Below are 27,191 nucleotides of genomic sequence, written 5' to 3'. Positions count from 1 at the left end.
ACAGGGCGCCCAGCTGGACGGACGCTGAGCGCCAAGCCCCTGCGTTGTTTCCTGCACAAGTCTACGGAGCAAGCAATGCGCGCTGCAAGCTGATACACGGCTGCTCTCATCCTATCGTCGCTGATGCAAACGCATACGCATATATGTTGCCCACAGGCATATATATATGCGCTGCCGCGCTGCACCAAGCTTCCAACACAATTTCCTTAAAAAAAAAAATCTTCCAACACGTAGGATACTACGATGCCTCGTGCCAGAACACTGCTGCTTCTGCTCCTCGTCGTCACTGTCTTTGCCGCGAGCTTGATCGCCTCTGAATCCATCGGCGATGGAAGCCAGCAGGTCAGAAGGATCATCTATCCATCAGCATGCATGCAGATTTTGTTGCTGCCAATAGATATAGCATGCGTGGTTGTAGCATGTTGTTGGTTGTGTCTTGTGTTCTGTTCTATCCAGGATCTGCATAGTAAATTTATCGCATCTGTTTGATCCTGATAAGCAGGTCTACATCGTGTACCTGGGGCATCTACCGGCAAGCATGGATGCGTCAGAACCTGAAGGTTTCTCTGCTGTAGAATTTGCTCATCACGACCTGCTGAATCAGTTCCTCGACGACGGCAGGTCGGAAACTCTCATTTTTACCACAGAAGAGTAGTAATACAGGCCTCTGTTTTTATATGGTCAGGCTATTAGTTGTCAAAGAAACGGATACGAGTGTCCCAACGGATTCGTCGATGCTCCCAAGAGCCAATAATGTTGGCTTCGAAAACGAAAGAAAACATAGACAAGATTGTCTTTATACAAGAGCCAATGCATTTTGTCTTTTGCAGCTCTGCTTCGGACAGGATTCTCCGTAGTTACAAGAGAAGCTTAAATGGCTTTGCCGCCAAGCTAAGCAAAGAAGAGGCAGATAAACTGTCTGGTTGGTGCAAAACATGCTCTTGTTTTCAATCATTTTCTTTTGTGATTGTGGATTGAGGTTTATTTGTGACATATATGTCACAAGGACGTAGAGACATCAATGCAAGATGAAGGGATAGCTGGATGAACCCAAACATATACATCAACTTTTAATTGATATGTCAACGGTATGAATAGTAAAGCAAGCATCTCTCTTATACTTTTTTCCTTGTTACCTTTAGGCATGAATGGCGTTGTCTCAGTCTTCCCAAGTAGGACCCTCGATCTTTTGACCACAAGATCCTGGGACTTCCTTGGCTTCCCTCAAACGCCCATTGAAGAACTACGATTGGAGGGAGACGTCATCATTGGTATGCTCGACACCGGTATATGGCCTGACTCGCCATCCTTCTCCGACGAAGGCTTTGGCCCACCACCGAGCAAGTGGAAGGGTACATGCCACAACTTCACGTGCAACAAGTATGAAAACACCTTTCCTTTTAGTGTCTAGCTAGCTCAAATTAGTTGTTTGAGATATTATCCCTTATTTGCTAGTTACATTCCACATTCAGGCAAAAAATTATCAATAGAAATGTTCCATTAAAGCGAAGGAAAACATGACACAGGCTCACTATTTGACTATGGCGTGACATGCAGTAAAATCATCGGAGCACGCGCCTACGACGGAGGATCCAGCAGCTCTGGCCAGTCGCCACTGGACGAAGACGGTCACGGCAGCCACACGGCATCCACCGTGGCCGGGCGTGCGGTGGCCAATGTCAGCTTGTACGGCTTGGCTGCCAGCACAGCTCGTGGCGCGGTGCCTGGTGCCAGGCTCGCCATCTACAAGGTTTGCTGTGGCGAGGCCGACATCCTCGCGGGGTTCGACGACGCCATCGCCGACGGTGTGGACGTGATCTCCATCTCCATCGGGAAGCCCCGTCGCGTCTGAGTACTTCAGCGACGTGATAGCCATCGGCTCCTTCCACGCCATGAGGCGTGGGGTGCTCACGTCCGCAGCGGCCGGGAACTCGGGGCTGGAAGGCTTAACCGTTTGCAACGTCGCGCCGTGGTTGCTGTCTGTGGCGGCGAGCAGCATCGATCGCCGATTCATCGACAAGATTGTTCTTGGCAACGGCAAGACCATAGTGGTCAGTGCTGAAATCAACATGTTCATGTGACCTCTCCCTCTAATACTAGAACTTTTTTTTTCTTCACTGAAATGAATATGTACTGTACCAACCATGCATTACATTGTGTTCTGCTTTTGCAGGGAGACTCCATTAACACCTTCCCAACGCTGTCAAACTGCCACGCTTGCAATCCCCGCCAACGGGTAAGAAGATGATGACAATGCATGAGTCAATGGCAACACGATAGGCATTTCGAAAACTGGAATTTTGCAGCATTTCATATCAATCAGTTGGATGGCCGCAAAACTCTTGAAACAAACACCAAGAATTATATATTCTGAGTAGGACCAGTCCACTGGCAAGTAGTACGTTCGTGTTTATGGTTTCTTGCTACAAGTGTAGGTCCTGTGATCCAGATAACCTCGCCGGAGGTTCATACACAGGCAAGATCGTCCTCTGCCAGAGGGCCGAGGAAAACGACGGCTCGGGTCCTCTCTTGGCCGGTGCAGCAGGCGTAGTCATAGTCAGCGGAACACCCGATGTGGCCTTTACTCTGCCTCTCCCCGGTCTGACTGGTAACTAGGGATGACTTCAACCAAATCATGGCCTATGTCAACAGTACAAGGTGAGTGAGTTCACTGACCACATACTTTCTTGCATTCGTGTTCGATTGTCTGATATTCGAGTATGTTCTGCAGTAATCCTGTGGGTACCATAGACACCACCGAGACAACAGTCAATCCACAAGCTCCGGTAGCCGCCTCGTTCTCTTCTCCAGGCCCCAACGTGGTCACCCCTGATATCTTGAAGGTGAGTGCCTGCCTGACAGTGTTCACGATCATCTGCCGTCATTGCAAATTAAAAATGTCACACGTGCAGAAATTAATTTGTACAACACTCAAATTAATGCAGCCTGATCTGTCTGCACCGGGGATTGACATCATAGCCTCATGGTCGCTGCTGTCATCGCCTACGGGCATTGCCAACGACACAAGGAAGGTTCAGTACAACATCATCTCCGGCACATCCATGGCATGCCCACACGCGAGCGGAGCCGCTGCATACGTCAAGTCATTCCACCGTGACTGGTCACCGGCGATGATCATGTCGGCTCTCATCACCACCACATATGGTGTATTCCTTGACAACAAAGATCCATTATTCTGTCTTATATAGAGTTCTGTACCTGTCATTTTCACTAATTTGTTCATCTCGGTAAACAATTTGCAATCTAACCCAATAATGCATGGTGCTCATCGTCATGCAGCCACTCCGATGGACACACTGGCCAACTCCAACACCAGCGCGCTCAAGTACGGCGCTGGGCAGCTCAACCCGGTAAAGGCGCACGACCCAGGACTCGTGTACGACACATCGGAGAGCGACTACGTGGCTATGCTGTGCGCGCAGGGGTACAACGCCACGCAGCTCGCGCTCATCACCGGCTCCAACGCCACCGCCTGCTCCAACAGCTCGACGTCCAGCTCTCCCCGCGACCTCAACTACCCGACCATGGCGGCCAGTGTGGAGCCGGGGAAGAACTTCACCGTGGTCTTCCCGCGGACCGTCACTAACGTCGGCGCCGCAAGCGCCATGTATGACCTCAGTCTCGAGTTTCCTGACGAGGCGGCCAATGTCCTCACTGCTGAAGTTTCACTGAGCGAGCTAGAGTTTAGCGAGCAGAACCAGAAGGTCTCATTCACGGTGACCTGTGTCCGGCGTGGCGCCGGAGGAGGGCCATGGTCTACTCTTTCACCATCGTGTGGTACAACAACGAACATAAGGTGAGCAGCCCAGTGGTGGTGTACACAATGAGACAGTGAGGGAGGCGCCATGCAACGCTTTTGTTTTGTGCAATGGTTCAAGAGTTAAGCTTCCTTGTTTTGGCCACGGAATAATAAATACATAAACTTGTCAAATCCCTGGATAACAATAGCTTTTAGTACCATCTTTTGTAGAAGAGGTAAGAGAGGCTACCTTATAATTGAACCATATCCGGCCTGCATTGATCCCTAAGAGAGTTCTATCAAGTTTTGTTGGCATGTGCTAAAAGATGATGGTGTGGCAATGTTTGAGAAGTTTCATATGGGCAGTTCACTATGTAGCCTCAATTTTGGCACAATAATTCTACTACCAAAGAATAATGACACGTAGCAAATCCGGCAATGCAGACATATATATTTGTTGAATGTGTACTTCAAAAATTATATTCCAAAGCTGGTAGGCACTAATAAACTCATGAAGGCTACTCAACAAATTACAAAACTCTCCCAGGTAGCGTTCCTACCAGGGAGAAATAACATCGAGGGCACCATTTTCTTGTATGAAATAATACATACAAAATACAAATTGGTTTTTCGGATTGACGACATTGAAGTTTATGTGAATTCCTACACAACAAGCTCTAAAAATGAAGGGGGGGGGGGGGGGGTTTATCATATTTTTTGTGCGAGTGGGTTAAATCATTTGTTCAAGGAGACAGTGTAGGGATAAAGGAGGGATGGTTTATTGCGATCGTATCTTCAGAACAAGAAAGTCCTAAGACAAGGTGACCCACTATCCCCTATAATATTCAGTACAGTAGGGGATATGTTCAGTGGTGGATCTGAAAAAATAAGTTAGGAGGTGCTTCTTCCGTTATCTTCCATCTCTAGCCCCTCCTTCTAAGCTTCCATGGGTACCAATCTGTAGGAGATCGAGGCTCCATGCTTCGAGTAATGATAGTACGGGCTCAACCCACCCCCACCGGTGCTAAATCCATCCCAAGATATGTTGGCAATCATTTTGGCTAGATCCAAGGGAGAGTCCAGGGAAAGTGGTAGTTCCTCGTTTAATTAGAGATGGGTGTTGGTATTTCTTAGCGCAATCACCAAGTATGGAGGTTTGAAGTCCATCCCCGGTAACGGCGCCAGAAATGCCTTCTGATATTTCTTAGCACCATCACTAAGATTAATTAAACCTTAGCGACACCGCCAAGAAACACCAACTACGATAGTTCTTAACGATTACAGAAAATATCCGCAAGCGCATGGATCTATCGTTGTAGCATTTTACCCAAAAGTATTCAGGGTATTGTTATTTATATTTTCCCAAAGGAGGGCAAGGTGTAAGAGTCTAGCATGAGCATGAACAAGATTACATACTTGCTTTAGTAAACCAACAGTTCATGACAGGGGTAAAAACGGTAGTTCAAGGATAGTGCACACACATCTCAGCCAACCTCAAAGATAAAAGGAAAACAAAGAATAAAAGAATATTCCTAAGTGGAGCCGGCATGGTTAGTTAAGAATATTAAAGTTTAAGTCAATAAATAAATAGTTGAGTTTGATACATCTTTTTCTCTTGGATCTATTTTTTGGAGCAGTCTACCCTTATCTCAATACCCATCTAAATCTACTCGACCAAAAATTATAAACTTTTTATAGAAAAAACTAGACTTAAGTATCCTTCTAATGCCTCTAGAACCACCCCAATATCTGATCTGGTTGGAGAGATATAGCAGTTTCTAGTTGAAGTTTCTGCATAGTCTGGAATCTTGAACAGTTTCAGTTGTGTCCTATTTTTGCTTAACATAACGACAGAATTTGGGCATGTGATCTGAATAAAAGTTGTAGATAATTTCTTAAGATTTCCAACCATGTAAAGAACGCATATTTTGGATATCTGGAACTCGAGATATGACTGTTTTACCAAGCTGCTGATGTTGGAACTCGTTGAGAAAATTTTCAAAATATATTCTATATCTCTATAAGTGTCTATGACTTGAAAATCTCTAAATTTTGAATATTTGTGTTGGGTGTCAAAATGTACGGAAGAGGAAGAGACCGAGGTCATGGAGGTGTTCCCCCACATCCACCACCGCCAACGACTATTGAACAACTTTTGGCAGTACAGACACAGCTTATGCAAGCTCTGATGCAGAATCAGCGGAATCAACCAATTGGTGGAGCACCGCATGACAAGCGTAGTAAATTCTTGAAGGGCCACCCCCTGGTGTTTTCACATGCCACTGATCCCCTGTAAGCAGATGATTGGCTTTGTGCAGTGAAAAAGCAACTCAACATAGCGCAATGCGACGACCAGCAGAAGGTGTTGTACGTGTCAGGACAACTTTAGGGAGAAGCTCAAGACTGGTGGGAGACATTCGAGTATTGATGTCCCACTAATGCTCCTCCTGTCACCTGGCAGGAATTTAGAGAGAATTTCAGATCTTACCATATACCTGAAGGATTGATAGAGCTAAAGCAGGAGAAATTTTGGGCTTTGAAATAGGGATTTATGTCTGTAGCTGAGTATCGTGATAAATTCGCTTAGTTGTCATGTTACACTCTGAAGGAGGTGGCTGATGATGCTGATAAGCAATGCCGCTTTCTCAAGGGTTTGTATGATGGTCTGCAACTCCAGCTTATGTCCAATACATACCCCAATTTCCAGACGTTGGTGAATCGCGCTATTGTTATTAACAATAAGCGCAAAGAGATGGAGGCCAAGAAGAGGAGGCTTCAAGGATAGGCCTTTAGGAGTAATATTTGTCTGTGCACCAATCCATAGCAAAGCTTCCAGCAGAGACACCCGGGGCCACCTAACTAGTGGAATCGCAACCCGAACTACCAGCGTCCACCGTACCAGCAGCAGAATGGCAATCAACGCCCTCAGCAGTAGAATGGCTAGCAGACACCACGACAGGAAGCGCCTAACAACACTCCCATGAAGACCAGCGCCCCTAGCACTTCCAATAAGTGTTTTCCGTTGTGGAAAAGAGGGTCACCTGTCGTATAACTGCCCTGAGAAGCCAAAACCAGTAGACCCTACAGAGGCAGAATAGTTATCAGAAGCCAGCACCCAACACATAAAAGGTGAATCATGTGTCTACAGAGACGGCGCTTGCGGAACCAGAAGTCATGCTCGGTACGTTTGATGTCAATTCCACTCCTGCCACTGTTCTTTTTTATTCTGGAGCTTCGCATTCTTTCATATCACAATCATTTGTTAGAATGCATAGCATACCCTTATGTGCCATGAAAAGATCCCATATTAGTAAACTCACCAGGAGGTAGTATGCAAGCTTCTTATCATTGTCTTCCAACTAGTCTATCCTTAAGAGGGGTAGAGTTCAAAGTGAGCCCCATTGTATTGAGGACATCTGGCATTGATGTGATTCTGGGTATGGATTGGATGATGCAACAACAAGCAGTGATTCAGTGTTAGGAGAATGGTAGTTGTTGTGACCACACCGAATGGGGACAGAATTAGTGTCGAATGTTGTAGTGCAGAAGCAGCCGACAGGCCATAGTGAACCTAGCTTGATGATTGCGTCAACAAGAAGGACCCAATAGTGGATGAGTTTCCATATGTGTTCCCCGATGACTTGCCAGGTATGCCACCTAATCGTGACATTGAGTTTATTATTAAATTATTACCTAGAATTGCACCTATAGCTAAGCATCCATATAGAATGGGGGTTAATGAATTAGAGGAACTTAAGAATCAAATAAAGGAGTTACAAGAGAAAGGTTTCATTCGTCCTAGTTCGTCACCTTGGGGAGCACCGGTTATATTTGTTGATAAGAAGGATGGTACCTAGAGGATGTGTGTTGATTATCGGTCACTAAATGAGGTTACTATCAAGAACAAGTACCCGCTACCTAGAATTGATGATTTGTTTGATCAGTTGAGAGGTGCTTGTGTTTTCTCTAAGATTGATCTTCGTTCTGGTTATCATCAGTTGAAGATTCATGCAACTGACATACCCAAGACAGCTTTTACTACGAGGTATGGTTTGTATGAGTACACCATTATGTCCTTTGGTTTGACCAATGCACCTACATACTTTATGTACTTTATGAATAAGGTGTTCATGGAGTTTTTGGATAAGTTTGTGGTGGTATTTATCTATGATAAATTAGTATTTTCCAAAATGGAAGAAGAGCATGCTGAACATCTAAGGTTGGTCTTTCAAAAGCTCAGGGAACACAAGTTGTATGCTAAGCGAAGCAGATGTGAGTTTTGGTTGAAGGAAGTTTCTTTCCTAGGCCATGTTGTCTCTAATGGTAGAATAACAGTAGATCCAAGCAAGGTGAGAGATGTGTTGAATTGGAAACCACCAACCGATGTGGGAGAGATTCATAGTTTCTTCGGATTGGCTGGATACTACAGAAGGTTCATAAAAGGGTTTTCTAAACTTGCCAAGCCTATGACAGCTCTGTTGGAGAAAACTGCTAAGTTTGTGTGGTCCGAGAAGTGCTAGGCTAGCTTTGAAGAATTGAAGAAGAGGTTGACTACCGCCCTAGTATTGGTTTTGCCAGATTTGAGCAAAAACTTTTCTATCTATTGTGATGCATCTCGTCAAGGTCTCGGATGTGTTCTTATGCAAGAAGGAAGAGTAGTGGCTTATGCATCTCGACAGTTAAGAAAGCATGAGCTAAACTATCCTACTCATGATTTGAGTTAGCAGCAGTGGTTCATGCTCTGAAAATATGGAGGCACTATCTTATCGGACATAAGAGTGATATTTATACTGATCATAAGAGTTTGAAGTACATTTTCACTCAGACAGATCTGAATATGAGACATCATCGATGGTTGGAGTTGATTAAGGATTACGATCTGGAAGTATACTATCATCCTAGAAAGGCAAACGTTGTTGCCGATGCTCTTAGCAGGAAGAGTTATGCCAATGAAGTGCAAGTGATGCCTATGGCAAGTGAGTTGTGTGCTGAACTTAAGCAACTAAACTTAGGTTTCATCACTAATGTAGTAGAGTTGGTGATAGAGCCTACATTGGAGCTAGAGATACGCAAGGGTCAGTTATAGGATAAGAGGTTAAAGGAGATAGCAGAGAACATAGTGATTGGTAAGGCACCAGGTTTCCATATGGATGATAATGGAACTCTTTGGTTTGGGAAAAGACTATGTGTGCCTGAGAATAAGGCTATACGAGATGCAATTCTTCGTGAGGCACATGAGTCTACTTACTCTATTCATCCCGGGAGTACCAAGATATACTTGGATCTGAAGGAGAAGTATTGGTGGTATGGACTTAAGAGGGATGTGGCTGAATATGTTGCTTTATGTGATACATGTCAGAGAGTCAAAACTGAACATCAAAGACCTGCAGGATTATTACAACCAATGAAGATACCTGAGTGGAAGTAGGAAGAAGTTGGTATGGATTTTATTGTTGGGTAAACCACGCACACAGGGAAGTTATGATTCAATATGGGTGATAGTGGATCAGTTAACTAAAGTTGCTCACTTTATACTGGTCAAGACTACTTATAATGGACCAAAGTTGGCCCAATTATATATGGAGAAGATAGTGTGTCTACATGGAGTTTCTAAGAAAATTGTGTCTGATCGGGGTACTCAATTTACATCTCATTTTTGGCAGCAAGTACATAGTTCGTTGGGAACAAAGTTGAATTTTAGTACAGCATATCATCCTCAGACAGATGGACAAACTGAGAGAACTAATCAGATTTTAGAGGACATGTTGAGCGCTTGTGCGTTGCAGTACGGTATAAGTTGGGACAATAGTTTGCCTTATGCAGAGTTCTCGTATAACAATAATTATCAAAAGAGTCTCAACATGGCACCTTTCGAAGCTTTGTATGGATGAAAGTGTAGAACCCTGTTGTTTTGGAATCAAACGGGAGAAACTCAAGTGTTCGGACCGGATGTTTTAAGAGACACGAAAGAGCAAGTAAGGATGATTAGAGATAACTTGAGAGTGGCACAGTCTCGACATAAGAGTTATGCCGACATTAGGAGAAGAGAATTGGTTTTCGAAATAGGAGATTATGTTTACCTGAAGGTGTCACCAATGAGAAGTGTGAGAAGGTTTAACATGAAAGGAAAGTTAGCCCCAAGGTATATTGGGACTTTTAAGATCTTAGAGAGACGTGGAGAAGTAGTTTATCAGTTGGAATTGCCTGAGAGTTTGTCAGGTGTATATGATGTGTTCCATGTGTCTCAATTAAAGAAGTTTTTGCATGTACTAGAGGAGCAGATACCGTTAGAGGAGCTTACAGTTAAGGAAGATCTTACATATGAGGAATATCTGATAAAGATTTTGGAGACAGCAGAAAGGGTTATGAGGAGCCGAATTATAAAGATGTGTAAGGTTCAATGGAATCAGTATACAAAAAGATGAGGCTACTTGGGAAAGAGAAGAGGATTTGAGGAAAACATACCCGCAGCTTTTTGAGTAAGCATCGTCCGAATCTCGAGGACGAGATTCATTTTAAGGGGGGTAGAATTGCAACACCTTAAAATTTGCATGGTTTTAAAATAGGAGAAAATGATTTAATTATGCATTTTGTGTGCATTTAAATTTAGAAAAATAATAACTTTGTTAAAAATAAAATCAAATATAGGTCTACATACATGTATGTGCATACATGCTGCTGCATATTTATTTTGTGATGCTTTGGTTTGATTGAAATTTACAAAAGAATTGAATTTGAGTTTAAATTGGATTGAAAATGTGATAAGAAAAATAGGAAAAAGGATTTGATTCTTCCTTTCTCGGCTTTCGGCCTAAGCAGCCCTAGCTCGGCTTGGCTTCCTCGCAGGCCATTTTCCCCCTACCAGGCCCTAGCAGGCCACGGCTCTCTCGCCTCTCGCTGACTGCGCTAGGTCCGCAGTGTCAGTCGCAACGTCATTTCCTACCTTCCGCTCGTGTCTGAGTCGGACACCGAGCTTGTCTCCGCCTTCGCTATGCCGCGCCTGGCGTGACCCGCTCATAAATAGCGCCCCTATGTTGTGCCGCCCTCACCTAACCCTAAAGCGCTAGCTGTTGCCCTCGCATTGCTCTAGTCGCCGCAACCCTAAGAGCACCGCCGTCGCCGTCCGCCCCGTGGAGCCGCACTCAGGCGTTGGTCCGCCCTCATCTGCGTAAAGCTCCTAGGTGACTAGAAAATGGAGCCGCACATACGAGCAACTTGTAATGTCAAACTAAGTACGAGCCAAAATGGACAGTACCTTCTATTTGAACCAAGAAATAAAATTGGACATTCCATTCCCCACACCCTCTCTAAGAAGGGTCGAAGTTTCCTACGGGGTAGGTTCCCTTGATTCTCGCCAGAATCATTCATAAAATTCCCTATACCAACGAGAAACAAGGGAGTTGGACACAGAATTGTGACTACTTGAGAAAAAGTTTGTTGAGAACTTACAGCATGTACGGCTCCACTTCGGATAGGTTGGTCAACACATATAGCATAATAGTGCGCCACTCTTCTTGTTTCAAGGTCTTGTTAGTCACACCACTTGCACTTCCTAGTTGCCCTCGGAAAATGCTAAGGTTTGATTCATCTTCGCCAGAATTATAACGAGGAAGTGGATTATGCACGCTAGGAAGGTTGTCAGCATAGTATTTTGTTGTGAAGTTTGACACCTCCTCCAGAATGTATGCATCTGCTATGGATGCTTCAATTTTGCATTTATTTTTACATTTAGTTCGAAGAACCTTTTGAAATCTCTTAATTGAATAGCAACAATAGCCCTGCATAGCCCCCCTATTCATGCCTCATATGGGAGGTGCAAAATCAAATGCTGCATCGAATTGAAGAAGCCAGGTGGAAAGATCTTCTCCAACTTGCAGAGCAACACAGGCGCCATTTTTTCATGTATGCAACCACGGTACGAGATAACTCCTTAGCACAAAGCTGGCGGAAGAAATTGCTCAACTCCGCCAGCACTATCCAGACATGCTTAGAGACATAGCCTCGAACCATCACTGGTAGTAGCCGCTCAAGCCATATGTGGTAGTCATGGCTCTTGAGCCCGTTGATTCGCATAGTAGCTAAGTTCACTCACCTCTTCAGATTCGTTGCATACCCATCAAGGAACATTAACATTTGGAACCATTCTAGTACTTCCCTCCTTTGGGCCCTCGTCAGAACAAAATCGGCCTTAGGCTTTCTCCATGTCTTCCCGTCTCTGGGAGGCGCCATGTCTAGCTTTGGTCTACTGCATAACCTCGCCTGATCCACTCTAGCCTTAACATTATCCTTTGTCTTATCAAGAATGTCCATGATTGTACCAAAAATTGCCTTGGCGATATTCTTTTCAGTGTGCATTACATCAATGTTATGTGGAAGTAGAAGGTCATCAAAATAGGGGAGGTTCCACAAGCACGACTTGTGAGTCCATGCATGTTCCTCACCATATCCCAGAAAATGGTCTCCTTGGTCATTGACCTCGAGAGCGTCTAACTAGGCACGAACCGCGGCACCAATCATCATCTAGGGTGCAGGACCTTCAACTACTACATCTTTCATAAAGTTCTTGATGTCTCGTCTGAATGGATGGTCAAGAGGGAGGAATTGTCGATGTTTGTCAAATGAAGAATACTTGCCACCCTTCGTCAACCAAATGAACATCAGAGATGCCTTGCATACTGGGCATGGGAACTTCCCATGAACACACCAACTGTAGAATATCCCATACACCGGATAGTCATGCTGGGAGTACTGGTACCAAACATACATTTTGAAGTTTGTCTTTGTAGCTCAGTCATATGTCCATACCCCTTCCTCCCAAGCACAGATCAAATCATCAATCAGAGGCTCCATGTACACACTCATATTATTCCCTAGGTGTTCAGGAATTATCAATGACAAGAATATGTTCTGTCGTTGAAAGAGGACGCTAGGGGGAGATTGAGACGGATAACGAACATGGGCCAACAAGTGTATGAGGCAGCCGCCATTCCATAAGGATTGAACCCATCTGTTGCTAGTGCAACACATACATTACGAGCCTCTAGAGCTTTCTCACGATGAATCATATCAAACCTTGTCCATGCTTCACCATCGAATGGATGCACCAGCTTCTCAGGATTGTATCGACGTCCGTATTTGTGCCATGTCATCTGTTTTGCGGATTCCTCAGTCATATAAAGCTGTTGGATCCTCGGTATGAATGGAAGGTATCGTAGGATCTTCACGGGGATGGCGAGCTGCTTCTTTTGACCATCATCAGAGTCTACCTCTAGGAACCTAGATGATTTACACTTCACACAGTACTTTGCGTCCGCATGTTCTTTCCTAAATAAGATGCATCCCTTCGGACAAGCATGTATCTACTCATATGGCATCTTAAGTGCACGAAGGAGTTTTGTGCCTCATATATGCTCTTTGGCAGGATGTGACCATCCGGGAGCAGACTACCAACAACTATCAGCATAACATCGAAGGCTTCTCGACTCAAGCTAAATTGGGACTTTACGGCCATTAGGCGTGCAATGGAATCCAGTTGAGAAACCTTGGCATGCCTATGAAGGGGTTGCTGTGCCACAGACAACATATCATAATACGCCTTTGTGGTTGGCTCTGGCTCCTCCTCCCTACGTCCTTCATCGAAGTGAGCTTCATGATAGTCATTTAACATGTCTCCTACCTCGGCATTATCATCATAATCCTCGATGCATTGTCTCACGACCTCTTCTCTCACACGATCGAATTCACCATGGTAGATCCACTAGGTATAGTCCGCCATAAATCCATTCTTGCAAAGATGTTTACCCATGACCACCTTTGTTTGTTGATGCGTGTTTGCACAAATGCTTCAGGGACACCAAGTGCCACGCGCTCCTTTAACCCTTGCAAATGCTAGTTCCAAAAAAGCATCGGTCTTCGAAATCCATTCATCGGTCATCGAACCCTGACTAGAGCGGCCCGTGTACATCCACTCACGGTCATCCATCCTCTAACAAATCTCCAAGTAATATAAAAATCAATTACATCTACAGGTTCTTATACTGTCTAATAGGTGAAGATAGGTTCTAATCCCACCCGAGGATGTGTAGATGGGGTTAGTTTCCATGCTCTACTCCAATCCGAGATAGAATTTCGGCAGCACCTCCCCACTGTTCTCCAAATACACGTCCTAGCAGGGAGATTGTGTATCCGGAGAACAACAGGGAGATGCTACTGAAACTTTGTCTCGGATCCAAGTAGAGCATGGAAACTAACTTCATCTACACATCCTCCGGCTGTGCAAAAAATGTGGACAATTCGAAATAGATACGGTTATAGATATGCAAAGATCTGCATATTTCCAACCGTATCTCTTTCGAACGGAAGACGCCTAGCTAGGTTACGTGATATACGAACATGATATGGAAAGAGGGGTGTAGGATGCCTCACCTTGCTATCCTGCAAAGTGACGAGTCGAGTGGGGAATGATCCTTGCAATAGCCTCTCCTGCAACAAACGAACATAATAGTGTCAATTGTAAATTTCGGCTATTGGATGGAAAAAACAAGGCACATGCATTTAAGTAGGGCGTTGCGTGGCAGAGCAATTTTAGATGGTGACACGCGCAATTATGCAATTATCAAGTGAAAAGCTCAGTTTTTCATCCCAAGATGCAAAGTTCAACATTTGTGGGTTTTTTTCTCTCCATGAGAGACTATGTGAAATACATGGATATTAAAAAGTTCAAATGTGCAGACAATTTTATGCATATGCACCTTGCTACAAAGCAATGAATTTTCATAATTTGTTTAAACATGGCACGGCACACACACAAAGAATCACGACTAGCAAAAAAGAAATACTCCAATGGCATGGAAATTGCTGAGCTACAGGGAGGCTAATGCTGCATGCATGTTTCATTCTAAAATTCAAGACCTTCCCTGAAGGGGAACGAAGGGAGGAGGGGAGGAGTATGTCAGTTGTATTTTTACTCTCATAGCACTAGGTTAGTGGTCTCAGACTTGTCCTTTCAAATCTCTACAGTAATGACCCACCAGTATCAGTCACTTTCCCAATGATATTGACCTCCCAACTTTACTAGAAAGAAAGTATTCTTGACACTCTTCTATACCACTGCGACTCAACTTTATCAAACAGCGACATTTTCCTACAAATTTGTAACTCCGTGGCCTGCAGAAGCTAGTACAAGCAAACACAAAATGGACAAATCTGCTCTGTGCGATGCCCCACGCTGCAGCACTTGGCCACATGGTTAGGTGGTGGGTTAGTTACGAAACTCCTGCAGATTTGCATCACCAATGCTTATGCTGAATAAGAAAAAAGTATGTAGACTAACAACCACCAAAGAACATCCCCATCCTAGATCCCAGGAAGCAATACTGTCCTCAACAAATCATCATCAAGGTGCTGAAAATTAAGAAAATGGTGGTTCTCTAACTACAGATTCAGCTTTCCATCATTACAGAACAAAGGACATGGAGATGAATTCAAGAGAAGGCCAAATCCTGATGCTAATAACCTCGAGAACAATCCAAATTGCTAGCTATCCAACCTGGGCGGTGGCGGCGTCGAGCTTCCGAGGCGGCGCAGGAGGCCAGCAGGGTCACGGTGACGGCGCGTAGGAGGCCGGCGTGGACGTGCGAGGCCGGGAGAGGGCGCCGGCCAACGGGGGGTGCCGGCCGCTGGGCGCGCGCAGGGCTAGAGCGGACGACAGCGGTCACGGCGTCGAGCTTCCGCGACGGCGCGGGAGGCCAGCAGTATCATGGGGATGGCGCGTGGCAGGCCGGCGTGGACGCGCGAGGCCGGGAGAGGGCACCGGATGCCGGCCAACAGGGACCAGAGGGGACGGGTGTGGGCGGGTGGCGCCGGGGGCTGCTGTGGGCGGGCGCGGGACCAGCAGCGTTGGCGGGTGTGGGTGGGCAGCGGCGCGCGAGACCAGTGGCGCCGGGGGCTGGTGTGGGCGGGCTGCGGGGCCGGCCGGCGGTGTGGGCGGGCGCGGGCGCGCGTCTGTGTGTTTGACTGTGCGCGTGTGTGTGGCCGGGTGGGGATTGGGGTGGTTACAAGGGGGGTTTGCCGAGTGCCCGCAATCTAGCACTCAGCAAACCCCCATTTTGTTTTTTTTTCATTTTCAATAACTAAACTGCTCGGTGGGGCCGTGAAGGGGTTTGCCGAGTGTCCCAGGTATGACACTTGGCAAAATTGAGATTTGCTGAGTGCCATATATCGAGCACTCGGCAAACTGATTTGATTTTTCCATATGCCTATTCATTATTTTATTTTATTATTTTTGTGTAATATATTTTTTCTTTCCTATGGTTACTGGACTGGATATTTAAAGCATCACGTACATCACAAATCCATCAAGATTTATATTACAAATGTTACAATAATGTATATGTCATTACAGTAAAAATGTATATACTATGATAGAAGTTTCGTCATCTCTGGATCTATACTACTCTTATCCTTGGCTTAATCAATGATGAAAGATACTCTTTTACTCAAGACATCATCCATGGCGAATGATGCTAGCTTGTCTTGTAGTTCTTTGATCTCGAAGTCTAATAGCTTTTAGGGTTTTAAGTTTCTCACGCTATCGTTGAAGCAAGATGACATCAACATGCACAAGTGTTAGACAAAACAGTAGTGTGTTTTATTGAATTAACCGATATACATAAAATGAGAAACATACACACCATTTTATTTCCTTCCATTGTGCTCTCGTTGAGGTACTAATGCATTGCCCACATCACGTAGAACCCACATTTGTTGTTGGCTATTAACTGTTCTAGGGGCATGTGTTTCGATATAATGAGCCTCAAAATGGTTCTTCCTGTGCTCATCTATATTTTTCTTGACTCAGCGTGACACTATAAAGTGTGAAAGGCGGTGAAATTAGAATGTGCTATGTGATTAGAAAATTATATGTTACTAGCTTCACTTACTTACTTAGCACCATGAGTAGGTCATTGATCCGAGAAAGTTCTCTTCGAGTCGCACACCTGGACACGTGATTGTGCAAGTTTGATATCTATGAGGACATATTGGAAACTGCACTCACAAACTTCCAATGCTAATCAGGCCTAGTTAACGAATAACCTTCAAAAAAATAAGAAGCACCTAGCGAGGCCCATATATCGGGCACTTGGCAAACTTATTATTTCATGCAATACCACATCTTAACATGTTGTAAGTACCTACCAAATAGATCCAGAAATATATCAATTCTTAACATGGAGTACCACATGTTGTATGTGGAGAGTAGAAAAAGTTTGAAGGTCAGGAGTAAAAAAACTTATTATTTCATGCAGTTGTAGCTCAAATTTAATGTATATCAATTAAAATTCTATAATTGCACTTAACAAATTAAAATTATCGAACGGATCCAAAAATTTACCAAAATTACACATGGATCAATCTATGTTCTCTATTGCCTATACAAAAAAGTTTTGAAGTCAAACCCTAATTCGACCGTCACTTTGAATCCAAATCTTACCGGATCATTCTCTACGCTACGATTCTTCTTCTGAGATACTTCGGATTGTAAACATCGTACGTGACAGATTGTCCGAAATCTTCTCAATTTTTTACTACAGCCTCCACGTATGATATCATGAGATTTTGATAAATCTCATGATTTTCAGACTTCGTTTGCTTTTTTAGAATTTAAAAACCATTCGTCCACACGTTCGTGGTCGGGTTTCGTGAACAAGATGTTCAAAAATTCTTTTCATTTCCCGGACAAGGCCTCAAAATGGACTCAATAACATGAATATCATTTTTTCACTCATTTTATTCCATTATTTGAATCACTTTGAATTCAAATTTGACTTATACCAAAACATTCCTCTAAACGCAATAAATTAATTAAATATATCAAACGGATTCAGAAATATACCAAATTGTAACATGTAGTAACACATGTTGTATGTGGATGGTAGAAAAAGTTTAGAGGGCAGGAGAGGAAAATAAGTTTTAGATTTGCCGAGTGTTGCGGAAAAACACTCGACAAACTTATCATTTTACCCAGTGCTGGCTAAAAACACTCGGCAAACTGATCATTTTGCCGAGTGCTACGGCAAAACACTCGGCAAAGTTGCAGTTTTGCTAACGACCGGCATGCCGTCAGACGGCCGTCGCACCTGCCGGTCACGTGATATGATTTTGCCGAGTGTTAATTTATTGTCGAGTGTCGTATTGTGGTTTGCCGAGTGTCTTATATTCTATACTCGGCAAATCTGGTTTTTTACCGAGTGTAATATGTATGTCGAGTGTCTTATTAACTACCCTCGGCAAATTAACTCTTTGCCAAGTGTCCGATTAATTGCACTCGGCAAATCAATAAACACTCGGCATATTTACTGTTTCCGGTAGTGGTCGCGCCGTGAATGCTGTCCGTCACCGCCAGCAGCATCGACCGCCGGTTCGTCGACAGGGTCGTGCTGGGGAACGGCAAGACCATAGTGGTGGGTGCTCGAACGACAGAAACGTCGTCTCTGATAACATTCGAAATTAACCCTGACTACATGGCTCTGATATACTTTTCACGCAGGGATCATCCATAAACACCTTTCCTCCGGTTAACAATGTGACACTTGCAATCCCCATAAATGGGTAATTAATTAATACGAGTACATACAAGGAATTTCATTATATTAATGGATATATAGACTCTTGTTGTCTAGCATTAACGGTTTTGCTTCTTTCGAACTGCAGTTCTTGTGATCCATATTATCTCGTTGGAGATTCATACAAAGGTTAGATCCTCCTCTGCCTGCTCGAGGGTGGCTTTCGAACCAATATATCAGCTGGTCCGCTGTTGGCCGGTGCAGCAGGAGCCATTATTGCTGCTGGCGCAGCACCAGATGCCGCCTTCATCTATCCATTACCCACGCTTGTGGTATCTGAGAACCAGTTCGATGAGATCATGGCCTGTGCCAACAGCACTAGGTGAGTACTTCACTATTGACCATTGCTTATTAATTCGCTGATGAACTGCTATGCACGTTCTCGGAAAAAAAATGTCTGGCGTTAAATCTTTTGTCTGATTTTCAGCAACCCAGTGGGTACCATAGAAACAACTGTCACGACGGTGAACGCACAAGCTCTAATGTCTGCCTCATTCTCTTCTCCTGGCCCAAACATTGTCACTCCTGATATCCTCAAGGTCATTCAATCAGCTCATAGTCTTTTGGAGTAATGCATGAATAATTAATTTAACAGATCGACATAATCCATTTACAGCCTGATCTATCTGCACCGGGAGTGGACATCATAGCCTCATGGTCTCTACTGTCACCGCCGTCGGACGATCCCAACGATCAAAGGAGGGTCCAGTACAGTGTTAACACTGGCACATCCATGGCGTGCCCACATGCAAGCGGCGCCGCAGCCTATGTCAAGTCTGTCCACCGCGACTGGTCTCCGGCGATGATCATCTCAGCTCTCATCACTAAAGCCACTCCAATGAACACGCCGGGCAATGCCGGAACAAACGACCTCAAGTACGGCTCCGGGCAGCTCAAACCAACCAAGGCACGCGACCCTGGGCTCGTGTACGACGCGTCGGAAGGCGACTACATCGCCATGCTGTGCACGCAGGGGTACAACGCCACGCAGCTCGCGCTCATCGTCGGCTCCAACGCCACGGCCTGCTCCAACGGGACGACGACGATGGCAGCCGCCTCCGCCAGTGACCTCAACTACCTGAGCATGGCTGCGCGAGTGGAGCCTGGGAAGAGCTTCACCTTGGTGTTCCCACGGACCGTCACCAACGTCGGAGCTTCAGGGGTGGCCGTGTACGATATGAAGATCCTTACGCGGATAACCTCACGGTTGCAGTTGAGCCGAGCAGGCTGGAGTTCAGCGCGCAGACACCGAAGGCCTCGTTCACCGTGACGGTGTCCGGCGTGGTGCCCCCGGCCGGCCCTGCCCCCGGCCGCCGGCCCTACCCCCGGCCACGCCCCGTGGACCGCCCGCCCCGACGCCGCCCGTGCCCGACCCCGTTCCCGACTCCGGTGACCCCGACGCCGCCCGCCCCTACCCCCGGCGCCCGTCAGGTATGCCGTCTCTTTTGTTGTTATCGTGGTAGTGATCGTTGTAGTAGTATTAGTTGTACTAGTAGTGCTAGTGGTAGTAGTAGTATTAGAAGTAGTGGTAGTAGTAGTATAATTAATGGTAGTAGTAGTAGAATTAGTGGTAGTAGTAGTAGTAGTAGTAGAAGTAGTGGTAGTAGTAGTAGTAGTAGTAGAACTAGTGGTAGTGGTTGTAGCAATAGTGGTAGTAGTAGTAGTAGAATTAGTGTAGTAGTAGCAATAGTGGAAGTAGTAGTAGAAGTAGTGGTACTACTTGGATATATTCTTCTGTATGGATTGATATCCAAACTACATGGCTTCTCTTGAGACATATGTGCTTGTCGGCCATCGTGCCGCTGTTTTTTGCAGGGTTTGGAAACCTCACCGTGCAGGGGAGGTTCTACCGAATTTTTTTAAATGACAGTATTTTGTTCCATTTTTGTAGAGAAGAGCCCGTCGGAGCCGAGTCGGAGTTCCCGTCGCCGTGCTGGTCTGCCTGCACCGCGCCGCCTCACCACTGCACCGACCCGCCACGGCCCCGCTAGCCTTACTCCGCCGCCACCCTAGGTATAACCCCTCTTTCCATATCATGGTCGTAGATCGCGTAACCCAGTTAGGCGTCTCCCGTTCGAAAGAGATACGGTTGGAGGTATGCAGATCTTTGCATATCTATGACCGTATCTGTTTCGGATTGTCCATGTTTTTTGGACAGCCCGTGGATGCGTAGATGGGTTAGTTTCCATGGTCTGCTCTGGTCCGAGATAGAGTTTCGGCATCACCTCCCTGTTGTTCTCCGGATACGCACTCTTCTTTGGTAGGACGTGTATCTAGAGAACAGCGGGGAGGTGCTGCCGAAATTATGTCTCGGATAGGAGTAGAGCATGGAAACTAACCTCATCTATGCATCCGCGGGTGGGATTAGGACCTATCCTCACCTATTAGACAGTAGGAACACCATGTAGATGCAATTGATTTTTACATTACTCGCTGATACATATGTTAGAGGATGGATGACCGTCAGTGGATGTACACGGGCCGGAGAAGTCAGAGTGATTACACCACGGAATGGATGAACAAGACCGATGCTTTCTTGAACAGTGCATTTGGCAAGGCTGCTAAAGGACATTGCCTAGTTTTGTGTCCCTGCAGCAAATGTGGAAACAGGAGAAGGATAAACAAGGTGGAAATGGGTAAACATCTTGTGAAGAATGGATTTACGCCGGACTACACCCGGTGGGTCCACCATGGTGAAGCCCATCGTATGAGAGAGGAGGTGGTGAGACCACGGGTGGAGGTTTTTGATGCTGATGCCAGGGTAGCAGACATGTTAGATGACTTGCACCAAGGATAGTTCGATGAGGGCCTGAGAAGGAGGAGATGGAGGCAGCCGCACAGGCGTTCTACGACATGATGGACTCGGCACAGAAACCCCTTCATGATCGGTCAATGGTGTCTCAACTAGATTCCATTGGATGCTTAATGGGGTTGAAGTCCGAGTTAAACTTGAGTTGACCTGGCTTCGATAAGATGTTGGCCATGATTGGCACCCTGCTTCCGGAGGGCCACATTCTGCCAAAGAGCATGTACAAGTCACAGAAACTCCTTCGTGCACTTAAGATGCCGTATGAGCAGATACATGCTTGTCCGAAGGGCTGTGTCCTATTTAGGAAAGAACACGAGCATGCAAAGTTCTGTCCAAAGTGTAAATCCTCCAGGTACCTGGAGGTAGACTCTGATGATGGCCAGAAGAGGCAACTTACGATCCCCGTGAAAATCCTACGGTACCTTCCTTTCCTACCGAGGATCCAACGGCTATACATGACCGGGGAATCCGCAAAACAGATGACATGGCACAAAAATGGCAAACGGTACAATCCTGACAAGATGGTACAGCCATCCGATGGTGAAGCTTGGATCCGCTTTAATGACAAACATCGTGACAAAGCAGATGAGGCTCGTAATGTACGTGTTACGCTGGCAACAGATGGGTTCAATCCTTATGGAATGATGGCTGCCCCATACACATGTTGGCCCATCTTCATTATCCCCCCTTAATCTCCCCCCCCTGGTGTCTCTTTTCAACGACATAACGTATTCTTGTCATTGGGGTGTGTTCATGGAGCCCGTGTTTGATGAATTGGTCCGTGCTTGGGACGAAGGGGTATGGACATACGATCGAGCTACAAAGACAACCTTCAAAATGCACGTTTGGTACCACTGCTCCCTGCATGACTTCCTGGCGTATGGGATATTCTGCGCCTGGTGTGTTCACGGGAAGTTCCCATGCCCAATATGCAAGGAAGGTGTGAGGTTCATTTGGTTGCAGAAGGGTGGCAAGTATTCATCGTTCGACAGACATCGTCAATTCCTACCTCTTGACCATCCATTCAGACAAGACATCAAGAACTTTACGAAAGGTGTCAAAGTGACAAACCCTGCACCGCAGATGATGACTGGTGCCGAGGTTCATGCTCAGATAGATGCTCTCGTGCACAATAAAGAAGGTGGTTTTGTGGGATATGGTGAGCAACATATGTGGACTCATATCTCGGGCATGACGAGGCTCCCCTATTTCGATGACCTTCTTCTGCCACATAACATTGATGTCATGCACACTGAAAAGAATGTCACCGAGGCACTTTGGGAAACACTCATGGACACTGAAAAGTCTAAGGACAACCCTAAGGCTAGAGTGGACCTGGCAATGTTGTGCGATAGACCAAATCAAGAGATGCAGCCTCCTAGTCGTGGCAAGACCTGGAGAAGACCTAAGGCCTATTTCGTCTTGAAAAAGGACCAAAGGAGGGAAGTACTCGAATGGATCAAGACACTAATGTTCCTTGATGGGTATGCAGCGAATCTAAAGAGGGGAGTGAACTTAGGCACTCTGCGAGTCAACGGGATGAAGAGTCATGACTACCACATATGGATTGAGCGGCTTCTTCCGGCGATGGTTCGAGGCTATGTCCCAGAGCATGTCTGGCAAGTGTTAGCAGAGTTGAGCTACTGTCGGTGTGGGATCCACAGGATACCCCACAAGGAAGGGAGAAGACCTAGCCCAATTAGGATTCTTTCCATGTAATCCTAGTAGTAGTAGTATTCTGTAATCCTACTAGGAACACTAATTGTAAACCGACTAGGACTCTGACCTCTTGACTATATAAAGGAGGGCAGGGATCCTGGGAGGAAGGATCCAGTAGAAGAACGATTGTACAACACTTAACAATCAATCCAACGCAAAGGCTAACGCCGACTGGACGTAGGGCTATTACTCGATCACAATCGAGGGCCCGAACCAGGATAAATCGACTGTCTCTTGTGTTAACCGTCGAGTTCTACATACGCTGAAGCCCGAACAATACTGCCCCGGGTACTCCTGTGGCAGGCTATCGGTGGTCAAACATAAATAGTTGGTGCGCTAGGTAGGGGCTTTCGGCGACTTTGCATCCGAGAGCTCGACGGACCTCGACAACATGATCTTCTCGACGGGATCAACCTTCATTTTTGGCTCTTGGATCTGCGAGGCAGATGACAATGGCAAGCTCCAAGGATGTCTCCTTGAAGATTCGAATCACCATGAAAATCATTCTATTTCAGCGACGACAACAGATCAAATCGTCGGAAGATTCGCGCAGCTCGTGATATCCGATTCAAACTCAAGCTCCACTTCCGAGACGGAGCCTTATCCAAGTTCTATCAGGAAACTTAGTTCTTTTCTGATAAGACTTCGGAACACGAAATCAACCTATCAAGGATACAATTCGGAATACACTCAGAGTACTTCAAAGAAGTCGGGACCTTTTCTGTACGGTCTCCACAACATGGCGACATCTTATCAGGCACAGTTCGAAAGATCTTTTGATCATGTGTTCAGAATGCCACTGAAAGGAGCTCAGGAAGGTCTCGTACTAACCATAACACCTCAAAATTGCGTCGTACACTGGCCGGATTCTGTTCCTGCAGACAGCAGTACTCAACTAGTCGACATGACAACGACAGCAATTCTACCCTACCAAGAGGGAGACTCAATCTGCGATCTCCAAGCATCTACTGAAGTTATCAACGACTCCGACAGTGCAGAAACTAACAGAACAATTCGCGCACGGGAAGTACTCATGATCCGCTGCCCTCGATCACCATTAATTCCTCCAAAAGCACCCGACATTAGGTCATCGGATGAATCTGAGTCCAACAAATCACCCTTCGCTCAAGGGCACGATGGTGAGACCGAGAGTCAGAAACAAGCTAGAGAAAGAAGAAACAAATTGAAACAAGGACGCCAGCGCCGTGCTAGGCAGCGCAAGGAAGCATGGGTCAGATATGAATCAGATCTAGCTGAGTACGAAAGAAGAAAATCAGAACGAGAAGCCGAAGAAAGACGCGTGGCAAATACACCCTATGACAGGATCCGGGAAGCACTAGAAGAACTCAGAGCAACCCCACATCCTAGAGAAAAACAGGAACAGCTCCGGGACTTTCTCAGATCGATAGCTGACGAAGGAACCAGCTCAAGACTAGCTACCAGGTCAACGTCTCATAGGCAGGAAGATCATAATCAAAGGAAGTCCGCATTCGAGAGACTTGGTCCTAGTGGAAGTCACAACAGAGAAAGCAGGAGAGACCATAGTCAAGGCTACCGAATCGAACAACCAAGGAAGATCAGAAACAAAGTACCCGTTCAGACGGCCACACATAACTACTCGATCTCAACAAGATGGCAGTTGGCTAGAAGGAGGTGGAGAATCAGAGTACAGAGAAGCTGGAGCGCACGACAGATTCCCCTGTTTTGCAAACGGGCTCGCTTCAATACGACTACCTCACAAGTTCAAACCATCCAACCACTCTAAGTATGATGGCAAGACCGAACCAAGGCAGTGGCTCAGGATCTACTCGCAATCAATTGAACTAGCCGGAGGAGACAACGATATCAAGGCCTTATTCTTTCCAATGGCCCTAGAAACCATGCCACTCCAATGGTTCAACAAATTAAATCAAGGATCAATCAGAAGTTGGGAGGACCTGCAAAGAGCTTTTTGCGAAAATTTTGCAGGTATCATTACACACCCCATTACCCATGCAGAACTAAAAGGACTCAAGCAAAAGGGAGGTGAAAGTCTCAGAGATTACTATCGATGATTCGGTGAATTACGGGCTCAAGTACATGACATCACCGAACGAGAAGTAATTGAAGCTTTCTCTCACGGAATCATGGCTAGGTGGCAATTTCAAGACTTCCGCAAAGAAAATCTGAGAAACAATGAAGAATTCAGACGAGCAGTAGAAAAGATGATTACTGCAGAAGAAAAGACACGGGAAAGGTTCCCGGATAGAAACAATCGAGACAACCCGGACAAGCAAAATCATCGAAATGGCAGACATCAGGAAAGAAAACATCGACTAGACAACACCGTGGCAATCAGAAAAAAGATGAAGACAACCATGAAGACAAGGGATTCCAAAAATCCAGGGGGACAGTAGCAGTAATCTTTGCCAGGGCACCAGATTCCAGGAGCAAACACCAAGAAAAGCTAGCTCTATGAACCATCATGGCAGCAGAACCGGCTACTCTGAGATATCTCAATTGGTCACAATATTCAATCCAGTTTTCAAGAGAAGACCAATGGACTAGCGTAGGAAACGCAGGCCATTATCCACTGGTTCTAGATCCAACTATAGCTGGTATGACAGTCACAAAAGTATTAATCGACGGGGGAGCCGGACTCAACATCATATTTTCAGAAACACTAAGGAAGATGGGGTTACAACTAACCGGGATGATTACACCAACAAGTACTCCTTTTTATGGAATAGTACCCGGCAAGGCAGCCATGCCACTTGGACAAATCACCCTACCTGTAACTTTTGGAACTCCCTCAAACTACCGTATAGAGTTTATCAAATTCGAAGTTGCAGACTTTGATTCATCATATCATGCAATCCTCGGGTGCCCGACACTAGTAAAATTCATGGCGATTCCACATTACCCATACCTACTGCTCAAGATGCTAGGGCCTAACGGAGTCCTTTCACTACGAAGTGATTTGAAGCGCGCTTTTGACTGCGATGTTCAGGTAATCCAAATCGCAGCCAAAGCGCAAGCCAACAATGGAAGAAAAGAAATAGCCAATATCGCCGCAGAAATAAGCCAAGAAGAACTAGAGATACCGGCTAAAAAGCCCAGCATCCTCGCACCACCAAAAGAAGCCGACGTCAAGCAAATCGACCTGGGCACTGCCGATCCCTCCAAGATGGCAACCATCAGCGCCCACCTCTCGGTAAAATAGGAACTCGCGCTCACCAACTTTCTTCGGGGCAACAAAGATATCTTCGCTTGGAAGCCGGCCAATATGCCAGGTGTCCCAAGAGAGTTGGCTGAGCACAGAATTGATATCAATGAAATCTCCAAGCCTGTAAAGCAACGGCTACGATGATTCTCACCTGACAAGAAGGCAGCGATTAAAAAAGAAATCACGAAGCTAATGGCGGCTGGATTCATCAGAGAAATCCTTCATCCAGATTGGCTAGCAAACCCAGTTCTAGTACAGAAAAACAACACGGACGAATGGCGCATGTGTGTCGACTACACAGATCTCAACAAGCACTGCCCGAAAGATCCGTTCGGGCTACCACGCATTGATCAGATAGTTGATTCAACAGTAGGATCCGCCCTATTATCTTTTCTTGATTGCTATTCAGGGTATCACCAGATCGCATTAAAAGAGCAAGACCAGAGCAAGACATCTTTCATCACTCCGTTCGGTGCCTACTGCTACAAGACCATGTCGTTTGGACTCAAGAATGCTAGAGCCACTTACCAAAGAGCTATCCAAACGTGCCTAGGAGATCAGATCGGCGAAAACATAGAAGCATACGTGGACGACGTGGTGGTAAAAACAAAGAACCCGGATACACTGATTGAAGATTTAAAACAAACTTTTGAGAACTTGAAAAGATGGAGGTGGAAATTGAACCCAAACAAGTGTGTATTCGGAGTCCCTTCGGGACAACTACTCGGTTTTCTAGTCAGTCATCGTGGAATCGAAGCAAGCACCAAGCAAATTTGAGCCATAATGGAGATGGGCCCACCTCGAAGTGTCAAAGATGTATAGAAACTAACAGGTTGCATGGCGGCCCTCAATCGCTTCATATCAAGACTCGGCGAAAAAGGGTTACCTTTCTTTAAATTACTGAAAAAGGCGGACAAATTTGAGTGGACAGAAGAAGCCAATGAAGCTTTCAAAAAACTTAAGGCATACCTCACATCCTCACCAGTTCTCACACCTCCAAAGAAAGATGAAGACATGATGCTGTACATCGCGGCAACTTCTACTGTGGTCAGCACGGCGATAGTAGTAGAAAGA

General features: G+C 45.7%; 1 protein-coding gene and 1 pseudogene across 1 annotated transcript; both read left to right on the top strand.

Annotated features, from left to right (window-relative positions):
• The first annotated feature begins 211 nt into the window (after nucleotides 1-211).
• LOC136543458 (subtilisin-like protease SBT4.10) lies at nucleotides 212-15,775 on the top strand (annotated as a pseudogene).
• A 2,369-nt stretch (nucleotides 15,776-18,144) lies between these two features.
• LOC136543457 (subtilisin-like protease SBT4.9) lies at nucleotides 18,145-26,114 on the top strand. The gene is made up of 8 exons (XM_066535898.1): nucleotides 18,145-18,222; nucleotides 18,309-18,370; nucleotides 18,473-18,513; nucleotides 18,592-18,706; nucleotides 18,812-18,923; nucleotides 18,980-19,554; nucleotides 19,611-19,815; nucleotides 25,902-26,114. Exons 1-8 carry the CDS (start codon nucleotides 18,145-18,147, stop codon nucleotides 26,112-26,114), a joined length of 1,401 nt encoding a protein of 466 aa, XP_066391995.1.
• Nucleotides 26,115-27,191: the final 1,077 nt, after the last annotated feature.

The sequence above is a fragment of the Miscanthus floridulus genome, chromosome 3 (assembly GCF_019320115.1).
Source record: "Miscanthus floridulus cultivar M001 chromosome 3, ASM1932011v1, whole genome shotgun sequence".
Lineage (NCBI taxonomy): Eukaryota > Viridiplantae > Streptophyta > Magnoliopsida > Poales > Poaceae > Miscanthus > Miscanthus floridulus.
The sequence above is the reverse complement of the archived record's forward strand: the minus strand, read 5'-3'. Positions and strand labels throughout refer to the sequence as shown.